Source organism: Rhea pennata, chromosome 18, assembly GCF_028389875.1.
Source record: "Rhea pennata isolate bPtePen1 chromosome 18, bPtePen1.pri, whole genome shotgun sequence".
NCBI classification, from domain to species: Eukaryota; Metazoa; Chordata; class Aves; order Rheiformes; family Rheidae; genus Rhea; species Rhea pennata.
Window position 1 is genome coordinate 2,532,754 of NC_084680.1, and position 11,267 is coordinate 2,544,020.

At 63.7% G+C, this 11,267-nt stretch overlaps 1 protein-coding gene across 1 annotated transcript; it reads right to left on the reverse strand.

The window, feature by feature from the left end:
- Window positions 1-3,645: 3,645 nt before the first annotated feature.
- AJM1 (apical junction component 1 homolog) lies at window positions 3,646-6,949 on the reverse strand. The gene has a single exon (XM_062591193.1). It carries the CDS (start codon window positions 6,947-6,949, stop codon window positions 3,647-3,649), a length of 3,303 nt encoding a protein of 1,100 aa, XP_062447177.1. The 3' UTR covers window position 3,646.
- Window positions 6,950-11,267: the final 4,318 nt, after the last annotated feature.

Sequence of the window (11,267 nt, forward strand, 5' to 3'; positions counted from 1 at the left end):
GAGCAGGCCGCAGGCGTCTCCAGCGTCGTGCCCAGCCGTGGCAGGAGAAGTCGTCGTTGGGAGAGCGTTTGGGCGCGAGGCGGGAAACGCTGCCTGCTCAGACGCCTGCGGGCATGGCCGAGGCTCAGCAGCGTACCGCCCAGGAGGGCAGTGCCCATGCCGGCGCCGGCTGCCCCGCGGCACCAGCAGGCCCGGAAACGCCGCGGCCACGGCCGACGCAAGCGTGCAGTGTGCCAGCCACGACCCCAAATCTGGGAGCCGCCTGCTGAGCAGGATGTGGCGGCTCCCCCGCCCCTGCCGCTGCCCACACCTGCTACGGGGACACAGCTGTGGCCTGCTGTCAAAGCCTGGCCAGTGCCACCTACTTGCCTCCTGCCGTGCCTCCGCCACCAAGACCCGCGTCCCCTCTCTCCTCTGCCCGAGAGCTGATTTGCAGCCTGCGAAGGCTGCAACCCGCCCGCTCGCGGCAGAATCAACCATGCTGGCGCGAGGGCACGTGCAGCTCCGTGCGCTGGCCCCCACCAGCGCGGCTTTGTGCGGCGCTTGGGCGGTGGAACTAGGCACGACCCTGGGGCGATGCCCTCCCTCCCCCCCAGCAAAGCCTTGCAGAGCGGCTGGGAGCCCTCCCTTTTTCCCAAGGTGCGGGAAACACCCAGCACAAATCAAAGTGCCAGCGGGCAGGGTGGGGGCAGAAGAGGGGGGGAAACACCCTCTGAGGCAGGAATTGGGTACCAGCTTCTCGGCAGCAAGGGGAATGTGCTCTGCGGCCCTGGCCCGGCTCTGCCCCATGGCTCTGCTGGCTCTGCCAGTGCTGCTGCAAGGCAGTGTCAGGAAGGAGGTTGCTTATTGCTAGCGCTAAGCAAGCGGGAGCACCTCCGCTGCTGGCCCTGCGGAGATGGGCAGCTGATGGCATTCCCAAGCACTCAACTGGGGAAACTGAGGCACCGAGCTCCTACAGGCTTTGTCCAAAGGGATGAGAGCCCTCTCACATCTCCCACCCTATGCTGCGAGTGTCGGCACTGTTCCTTCCCCGAGGCAAAGGGGGGCAGGGGCAGGGCATGGGTGGCCCCTTCCCCTCCCAGGCACTGGCATCCTCCATAGCTTTGCAGAGCCCCTGCTCCGCCAGGGCTATGCCAGGACCTCAGGGGCTCCAGGGGGCCAGCCCAGGCCTGTTACAACCCTGCAGGAAGGTGAAGGGGGCCCTTGGTCCCTGTCTGGCTGCCAAGTTGGGACCACGGCAGGGATCAGCGGGGTGGTGGTGGGGGTGACTGCGCAGCCTGCTGCCCAGGGCCGTGCTGAGAAGGGATGAGATGACACCCTGATGCCCTTCCTGTCCTTGGACATGTCCCTGCCCTCCATTCTGACCCCACGGTAAGCTGTAGGCAGGAGGAGGCGAGGATGTTGAGGCTAAAAAACAGGTAGGGAATCCAAAAGCTGGGCAGCAAGGGGGGGGGGAGTTGGTCCTCACAGCTTCTCCTGGCCCAAATCTCACAGCAGCTGCCCCTGCTGCCCTCTGGTTCCAGGGCAGTTCCCCATGCACGGGAGGAGGAAAGCTCTGCAAGGGAGGAAGGGGCAGCCCTGCTCCCACACACGTCACATCCTTGCGGGCTGTTGGGGTCCCCAGCCATGCTGGAGTTTGTCATGGGGGGGGGCTTCCCTTGGGGACCCTGCAGAAAAGCTGCCAGCTGCTTGGAGGGACATGGCAACACATGGGGAACGCAATGAAGGGGATCTTCTTGGGCAGCCCCTGGTCCCTGCTGGTAGCAGCTTGGGAGCATGGCATCCCGGCCCGGCCAGTGTCCACCTCCAAGCTCTGGGGCAGATGTCAGAGCCTCTCCCAGCCAAGGGGTCTGCCACAGCTGGCAGCGGTTCACCAGGATGCTGGGGCTGCCCTTGCAAAAATGCTTCAGTCGTGGAAATCTTAGAGTAGCTGGGAAGGGGGACAATGGCCAGTGCTCCCAAGGTTGCTGAGTGGGAGCACTGAACGACTGCAAAACCCCGGGGAGGACAGTGCCCGGGGCTGGCACTGAGCTGGGCATTGCCATAGGGTGGATGAACAGTGAGGACCCTGCTGCAGGGAGAGCAGGGGTTTGGGTCACCCTGGGTCACCCCCCCACCCTGGCCGCCCTGGGCCTACGGTGTGCCTGGGCACGGGAGCGCATGCAGGTGTGCCAGTATCGCTGGGCAGAGCTGGCGGGCTAGGAGCCACCTTCCCCTCATGGGGCACTCAAGCCCTGCCAGGACGGTGGAGATCCCTCTGAGTGAGGGCGAGTGCCAGGCAGCCCTTGGCAGACACCCAGCCTGCTCTGCAGAGGGGCAGACATGGGCACGACAGTGGGGATGAGCATCCTTCCTGGGCTAGGATCCGCTGCAGGGGGCTGGCACATGCCTCTGTGCCAGGCTGGAGGTCCTCTGTCCCATACCACCTCTGGGGGCTCATCGTTTCACTGAAACTGTGTCGTGGCACCAGTTTTTGTTGCTTGCCCTGCTCTTTCCTGTAGTGAGGGCCGCTGCCACCTCTCTTCCCCAGTATCTGCTCAGGCATCCCCCAAAACATGGCCCAGCCACAAGCGGGTTGGTGTGCAGCGTCCCCCACTGCTCTCCCTGCTGCGCTGCCCGCAGTGCCCCACGCAGCCCCAGTGCCACGTGTGCTGAAATGCATGCTGAAATGCAGCAGGCTCCTCAGCAGCCCCGCACCTGCTCACTGCCCTCCTCTAGCACCCCTGGCACCGGGCCTGCCTCAGGCCCGCGCCCAAGGGCCCCACAGAGCCCTGCTGAGCAGCCAAGGACCATATAAAGTACCCTGTACCCAAAGACCATATAGATCTCAGCTGGCACCTGAAGGGTATCTCATAGGGTCCATGCTGCACCAACAAATCATATAGTAACATGCTCAGGACACCAAGATGCTCCAGACCAGAGCCCCTGTGCCACCTACTATATAGGGCCCCTGGTGGGTACTGAGACACCATACAGGGCTACAGGCAACACCTGCCAGCTTCACACAGCTTCAGCAGCACTGCAACTCTCCATGGGTGCCCTCCTGGCTCAGGTGCCACCAAAGTTGCCCCTGGGACCTGCTGTGGGCTACATCCCAGGAGGGCTGCGCTGGGTCCCTGGGGGCAGGCAGTAATGTGTGGGCAGCCACAGAGGTGTTGAACGCTTGCCTTGGCCATGCTTGCGTAGAGGTAGCCATGTTGTCTAGTGGTTAGGGGCAGGGATGAGATCAGCGCAGGGCCCTGGGGTGCCCTGCACCCTGGCCAAGTGCTGGCTTACCCAGAGAGGGCTCTGAGGAGACTCGCTGAGACGCTGGCTGGTGGCTGCCAATGACCTGTGCTCCATGACAGACCTCAGCCTGTGATCCCACAACCTCATGCAGCTCCTGCAGCCCAGCCAGGGCCCCAGGATCCCAGAAGCTCTGGATCCAGCCCACCACAGCAAATGCTGGCAACCCACAAAGCCCAGACTCCATGGATCCCTCCATGGCAACATCCTTCCCTCGCACTCCCCCAGCACCGCCACCAAGACACATTGCAGGGAGCAAGAGGGCTATCCAGCCCCACTGCATCAGTGTGCCCACAAGAAAACACATATCTACAAAGGGGAATAAGTAGGGGGCCATTGGGAGGTAGCCCTTGGGCCCCATTCACATGATGTCATCCAGGAGGTTGGGGCTGGCCACCCAGTCAAGGGTGCGGGGCTCTGAGGCAGCCATGATCATGCACATGAACTGCTTGCCTGTCCTCTTGTCAATGGGGTAGATGGTGGTGGGAGTGAAGCGCTTGTTGCTCTCCACAAAGTCGCAGAGCTGCTCATAGATCTTGGGGAACTCATGGCGCAGGAAGACGCCGCGGATGCGCAACTCCCGCTGGATGTTGATGAAGCAGACCTCCCGCGCCTTGCGCCCTTCGTCCCCCTCCTTGTCGATGTCCGCCGTGCTGGGCGGCGGGGTCAGGATCAAGGTCTCCATGTCCCTCTCCTTCTTCAAGATCTTCTTCTCAGGGCTGGATGAGGCTAAGGCCACCTTGGCATATTTCCTGACCGTCGGCACCTGGATCTTCGGAGATGGCCTCTCCGGCACTTTTTGGGCAACGGCCACAGTTACATTCAAGAGGAAACATTCATCGGGGTCGTACTGGTTGCCGGTCTCCCGCAGCTCCCGAGCATATTCCCCTAGGTTATCCGAGTAGCTCTCCAGCTCCCGCAGAGATAGGTATGTGGGGGACATCAGCAAGCTCTCCAAGCCGAACTGGAGGAAGTTCTCCGCTGAGCCCGAGTTGGGGAAGCCCAAGAAGAGCACACCACGTCCCCGGGAGAGGTAGCCCACCTTGGCAATGCGCGAGAAAGCCTTGTGCACCTCGGCGTTCTCCCGGCAGAACTGTAACACATGGCGGCAGATGCTGCCAACGCGCCCATAGACACAGCTCTCCTTGTGTGTGTCCCAGTCCTCGCGGCGGCAGTTTCGGGAGCAGTAGTAAGTGTAGCAGCTGTGGCAGGACTTGAAGTAGAGGCAGGCGTTGAACATGGTCTCTGTCCGCCGGCACTTGGCATTCGAGCACATCATCATGTCGTCCTCCTCGGCGCTTAGGTCTGGAGAGCAGTTGTCCAGGTGCTTCTCAAAGTTGCTGCTGGAGACAGACATGGGCAGCCCGTGGTTGCCCCGCTCGGGGCGAGAGTCACTGCAGAAGGTGCTGGGGCCCGGCTGTTCCTTCATGGGCCGGTTTCCCTCGGGCGTGCAGGCGGGGGCCTTCCTGGCCTCCGCTTTCCTGGGGTGTCCTGGGGCACTGCTGTTGATGAGTTTTTTGAGCTGATCGGCGAGGCTATCTCTGTCACCAGCGCGGTGGCTGGGCGTTGGCTTGTAGTCGATGACCAGGTCAGTGATGAGCTCGTCCAGCTGCTCCAGGCTGCGCTGGCGGGCCGAATTGCTTTGGGCACTTTCTTTGGTGACAGGGTCTGGGTGGTAGGGCACAGTGTAAGGACAGTTGCCCTCCCGCCCCGCATCCAGCACGTCCCAGCTGGCTGAGCGTCTCTCGCTCTTGCTGAGGCCGTTGGCGCGGATGTCGTTGTCGGTGATGGTAATCTCCGGTGTGACATACCAGGAGCGGCCCATGGGGTAGCGGCCGCCGTCTGCGTGCACCCTCTCAATGATGGAGTTCTCCGAGAGAGACAGGGCGGCGTAGCGCTTGGGCGAGCTGGATAGGTTGATCACCACCGGTTGCCGCCGGTCGTCGGGGGATAAGGCACGTGGCTGCTCCTGCGCCAGCAGGTTCTCATAGCTGCGCCCGCGGAGCAGGGGGTCCTCGCGGCGGACAACGGGCGTCAGGATGTTGTCCCAGGATTTGGAGTAGTGCTGGCTCTCCCTGCCCAGCCGCGGGGGGTTTGTGCTGTAGCTGGCGTGCCAGGAGGAGAGCATGGCCTCGCGCCCAGGCAGCTGGGGGGCAACCCGTGACACCTGCAAGGTCTGATAGGGCAGCGCGCTCCGCTCGGGGCAGTACCAGTCGCTGAAGTGCAAGGGCTGGGTGCTGCGGGGAAGGGGGCACGTCCGCGCAGCAGCCTCCCGCTCGCGGTACTTCCCGTAATCCTCAGCGTAGAAGACTCTGGCGGAAGAGCCAAGGGCAGGGTACGTCCGGGCATCCTCGGCGTAGAGCGTTTTCAGCGGAGCGCCGTGGGCAGCGTAGAAGCGCGGGTCGTCGCCGTAGAAAGCGTGGCCGGGGGGCTCCTGCATGGGGTAGCTGCGCGCCTCCTCCACGTAGAGCGTCCGCGGCGGGATGGCGCGCATGCTCACTTTGGTTGGCTCCTCCGTGTAGAAGTGCTGTGGGGGGCTGTGGCGCCGGGGGTAAGGGTAGCTGGCGTAGCCGGAGCTCTTGAGGGGCATGGCCGGGCTGGGGCAGCGCGCGGGCTCCTCGGCATAGAAGAACTTGGTAGGGACGCCGGGGGCGGCGAAGGTCATGCAGCCCCTCTCGGGGTACTCCCGGTAATCGCGCGACGAGGGCACCGGCACCGTCTGGTACGCCGGGCCCCGCGGGTCTGCCTCGTAGTAGTCGGCGGCGTAGGGCAGCAGCGGGTGCTCGCCGCTGTACGAGTCGCTGGGGGTGGGCGTGCGCGAGAGGGCCGCCTGTCTGCCACCCGGCACCGCCAGGCCGCGGGCCGCCACGGGCGCCCGGCGCCAGCCCGCCGCCGCCTCCTGCCTGCCCTGCGCGGCCTTGAGCCCGCGCGCCGCGTGCGCCAGCACCGCCTCGTCCGGCTTGATGTCCACCCGGCACTTGACGTGGGGGCTGGCGGCCGCCTTGGCAGCGCCGGGCACCTCCTCGAAGCAGTTGCCGCCACCAACGCAGAGCGGCGAGATGCGGCTGGCGCCGCTCCGCTGCGGCTGCAGTTTGATGGGGTGCACCTCGTTGGCCAGCGGCCGGCGGGCCGCGTAGCCGCCCTCGCGGCGCGGCGATGGCTCGCCGCGGGCCGCCTCCCGCGAGGCCCGCAGCGCCTCGCGCCCCCGGCGTGCTGCCGGTGGCGACGCCACGCCGGCGACGGGCACCGGTGCGAAGGTGGTTTTCGCCCGGGGAGCGCTCTTGGACCGGGCTCGCCGCCTCGCCTCGCCCCGAGCCGATGGCTCCCTGGGCCCTTCCCTCGCCGCCGGCGCAGCCCTGCTGCCGGCGCCATCCAGCCTCGGTGCAGCGCGACGCCCCGCTGCCGGCTCGGGGCTGCCCGGGCCGGGGGGACGCTCCATGGCCGCCGGGGCGCCCAGCTGGTCGTCGAGCGACTCAAGGAAGTCGAAGCTCCGGCAGTGGCGCTTGTTGAAGGGCTGCGGATCGCAGGGCAGGGACGAGGACATGAAGGCGTCACATCGCGCCAGCGGCTGGCAGACGATCGAATCCTGGGGGGCTGCGGAGGCCACCTTTATATCTTGGTACACCGTAGACACCAGGATGTCAGGCGGGTCGGTTCGTGTCATCTTAGAGGTGACTCTTCGCTCAGCAGCGCCCCTGCAGAGTGCCTCAGAGGGAGGCAGCCGGCCCTGCAAGAGAGCACAGAAGGGGCCTAAATCCCAGCCGGGCCGGCAGGGACCGCGCCGACGCAGGGTAAAACCTGATGGCCTCCCGGCTTAGCAGCCGCTCCTCCAAGCCGGGGCGGTTAGGGGCGGCTCGGCTTCCACGGGGGCTTTCGAGAGTCTGAGCCCAGCTGGAGAAAAGCCAAGAAGTGCCAGCCCCCGAAGTGGCTCCAAACCCCGAGAGCAAATAGAGCCCACCGGGTCGGAGGGTTGCCTACAGGCCTGCTTGGCATCCGCGCAGCGTGTGGCCATCTCTATGCCATGGAGAGGAGCCCGTGACTGTGGTGCCCGGAGCCAGGGCCACTTTGGTGAGACCCAAGAACCAGCTCCATCCTGATTCTAGGTGGCTGCAGGGATCCCCAGTGGCACGGTGGGCGTTGGGGACTCGCCAAGGGGATTCCTTTCCTTAATGAATGGGTAAGTTGTGCCTGGCACCCTGTTGTGACCGTTGGAGCAGCGGCAGGGCCTCCTGGGAGCTCAGGAGTCCTCATCTCAGCGCACACTGCGCAATGGCAGCGCAATGCTGAGCATCCCAGCGCGCGCGGGGCAGCTGAGGAACATCGCTTGGCAAAGGGGGGGACCGTGAACACCCGCCACCATGGCCATGAAGCCTATGCAGCCCTGGGGACAGGGTGACAACCCCACACCAGAGGAGCTAGAACTGTGCCCCCTCCCCATGGCAGAGGCACAGTCTGGGAACATCCTTCCAGGGCAGCATTGGTCTTGCTTCCTTGTGGCCACATTGCTCCCTGGAGCTCATCTGGACTGGCACGGCCTAACCAGAAGGGTGCTGTGGCTGATGCATCAAAACCATGCAAGATGTCCTCCATTGCTTCCCCATCATCCACATCTCAGAGCAGACCAAGCCCTTGGGCCACCCCACGGCACACCAAAAATAACCGTTAGCTGGGAGCTTGCACCAGCTGGTGCCAGAAGGGCTCAGCTCACTCCTCATGCTCCAGCTTTGTCTTCTCCAGGTGGTCCTGCAGCCAGGGAACACATCTCATGCAAGAGCAAGCGGGGCTGGATGCAGGATGGGAAATGGGCCATTTATGCAACTTCCCCTCCCTAAGACAGGCTCACTTTGGGGAAGGAGGGAAGATGATTGCCAGGCTCAGAAAAACTGCATGGGCAGCAGGAGCAGGGCAAGCCGTCCGACTGCTTTCCCTGCCACAGCGGAAGCTGGCGTGTGGCAGCCAATGCCCATGGATGAGCCCAGCTGGGGGTGCACACAGGCTCCCATGCCCCCACGCGTCCAGGCACAGCACGCCTGCTGTGACGAGCACGCAACCCCACTGCTCCAGGACGCTGCTCTGCAGCCCGCGCAGGTGGCCGGGGTACCTAAGCCCCCTGGCTCTATGGCTCTACTTTGACGCACGTGCTGTATCTGCGTGACGAAGGCAGGCGTCCGCACGATCCAGGGATCCTCAAGCTGATACGGAGAGAAAACAAGGTAGTTTGCTCAAAGGGTTTCAGGCCAGTGAGACTGGCTGGAGACCATAATCTGTCCAAAGCATATGTACAACTAGCTTTTCTCACGCCAGGTGATACCCAGCCTGCTTTAGGTTTCATAAGATCCTAGGAATAATTTTCGCAGCCAGCTGGCCAAGAGACCCAAGAGCATGGGGGCGAGAGCTGGTTATTTCATAAATCAATAGAAGTGCGTGGCAAAAGCCATCAAAATGCATTTCACTTTAAACAGAAGCAGAGGACCACAGGGAACGTGTTTGAGGGAGAAAAGAAACAGACTTTATTCAGCAAGAAGCAGTATCGACTACACGAAGGAGGCAGGGGGTCTGTCTCACTTGTACCTCTGTTTCCAACTCTTTACCTTGACAAGGACCTGTCTGGTACCGAAGCTGGGAGGGGGTAGACCACATGGACTGGGATGAAGCTGGTGGGGCTGGGGGGAAGCAGCGCCAGAGGATCTCTACCCTAGGAAGATGCCTAGGGTATCTTAAGATGCCCCCTCCAAGGGCATCCAGCAACCAGGAAGAGCTTGCTGCCAGTCTGGAAAAGGCCAGAAGCTGCCTTTTGGGGTGCAGCACCTTTGGGTGCATATGTGCCTGCAGCACAGAGAGAGTCCACAGCATCTGGTGAAGCCAGAGTCTCACGACCTGCATTAGAAACCTGTCACCAGGGACATTGGAAGTGTTTTGGGGAGATTAGGCAGGGTGCAGGGACCATGCTGGGCTCCATACTGGGAGTCTGCTGGGAGGAGATGGGGATCCAGCAGGAGCTGGGTGCTGGAAGAGCCCCCGCAGTGGCAGAGCAAGAAGGGCTCTGCTGGGCTACATGCATTTGGGCGTGCTGGGTTGGAGTTGAGAGGACTCAAGGCCCAAGGAGGTGAGCATCCCACGCCGGGTTAGATGCCGTCTCCTTCCCAAAATAGTGGTGCTGAGGCAAGGAGGGAAGCCCATCCCCATGGCGGCGGGGCGGTCGGCAGACAATCATGCTTTGGCCCGTGGTCCGAAGATCCTACCTGGTCTGGCAGCAGCAGGGACGGGGTGGGCAGGCAGAGCTGGCAGAGGGCCCTGCAGTGGCTCCATTCCAGCACTGCAAAATGAAAGAGGCACGTGAGGAATCCCGTAAACCCAAACCCACGTCGACAGGCCACTTGGTACCATCGTCACCATGCCAAGGCTACATGGGGCACTGTAACTTCAGTATGAGATGCCTGAGCAAAGGCCACTGGAGGGGGTGATGCCACGCTGCCGTCACCCGGGCTGTGGCCAGAAAGACCTTGGACTGGTGTCAGGTGCCCCAAGGAGGCTCTTGCAATGGCACCCAACCCCAACCTTGCTTAGACAACTGCACCCAAGCTCAACTAGGCCACCGTGTGTGCCTCCAAGCACATGGGTGCACACACACATGGATGGGGCACATCCGCCCTGCCTGTCCCCATCCCTCTGCGAGCCACCCCAGAGGGCTGTGCAAGGCTGGAGCAGTGGGGGAACCCGCTCCGGCAGGGAGAGCTGGCTCCATCGCCGCCACACCGGCATCCCCAGCGCTGTGTAGGGTTGCCATGGTTTCTCCGAATTATTCCTTCTCAGCGGCACGGAGTGGCGTGGGTGCGGGGCCCGTGGGGGAGGCTGGCGCTGCTCGTGGGCGCCGCAGAGCGGGGGGCTCCCAGGTAGGAGCTGGCATTTTGCAGCAGAGCACCCACACCTCCGCTGCGCACCAGGGAGGAGAGGGCCCTGCTGAGGTCGCCCTCTGCAAGGACGGCACCTGGCTGCATGCCAGATGGAGGAGCCGTGGGCCGGGCTGGGGCAGTGGGGGCGGGGGGGATGTCTCGGAGCCCCTCCGCGGGCATCGGTGCCCTCAGGCAGCAGGGCGGAGCAGGAGCCGCTGCAGAGCGTGCTGCCTTGGGGACACAGCCCAGGGGCACCCATCTCCCGGGGATGCCGCCGGGCCACGAGTCAGGCAAGCACGGTCGAGTCAGGCAAGCACGGTCGGGCGAGCACCGCGAGAGCATTCCTGCGTGTGACAGGGACAGCACGTGACTTGGGCTGCGCTGCCCTCGAGAGGGCCCAAGGGGATGGCTGAGGAACTGGGTCGCTTGCTGTGTGCGTAGTGCACGCAGCAGGACTGTGCGCTGCCCTGCCAGCGTGCACTGCACTGCCCAGGTACCCTGTGAGCACAGCAGCACCTTGTGAGCGTGTTGCCTGCATGCACTGCATTGAGCACCCTGCTCGCACACTGCCCCACGCACACTGCCTCTTGCACTGCACTGAGCGCCCTGCCTGTGTGCCACCCCACAAACACTGCCAGCACACTGCCCCATGCACACTGCCTCTCGCACTGCACTGAGCGCTCTGCCTGTGTGCTACCCCACACACCCTGCCAGCACACTGCCCCACGCACACTGCCTCTCGCACTGCACTGAGCACCCTGCCTGTGTGCTACCCCATGCACACTGCCAGCACGCTGCCTGGGCACTGCCTCACATGCTACCCCCATTCTGCCTGCACACTGCCAGCGCACTGGCTCCAAACACTGAGCACGCTGCCAGCGCACACCCCCCACATGTACACTGCCTACACAACACAGCGCTGAGCGTGCTGGCAGTGCACAAGCCCACACAGTGTGTGAGCACACCGCCAGTGCATGCTGCGCTGCACCGAGCCCACTGCCTATGCATAATCCCACGCATGCAGCGAGCAGGTCAGTGCGAGGGTGCACGCTCTCCCGAAAGCCCTACACTGCACTGCAACCACCCTGC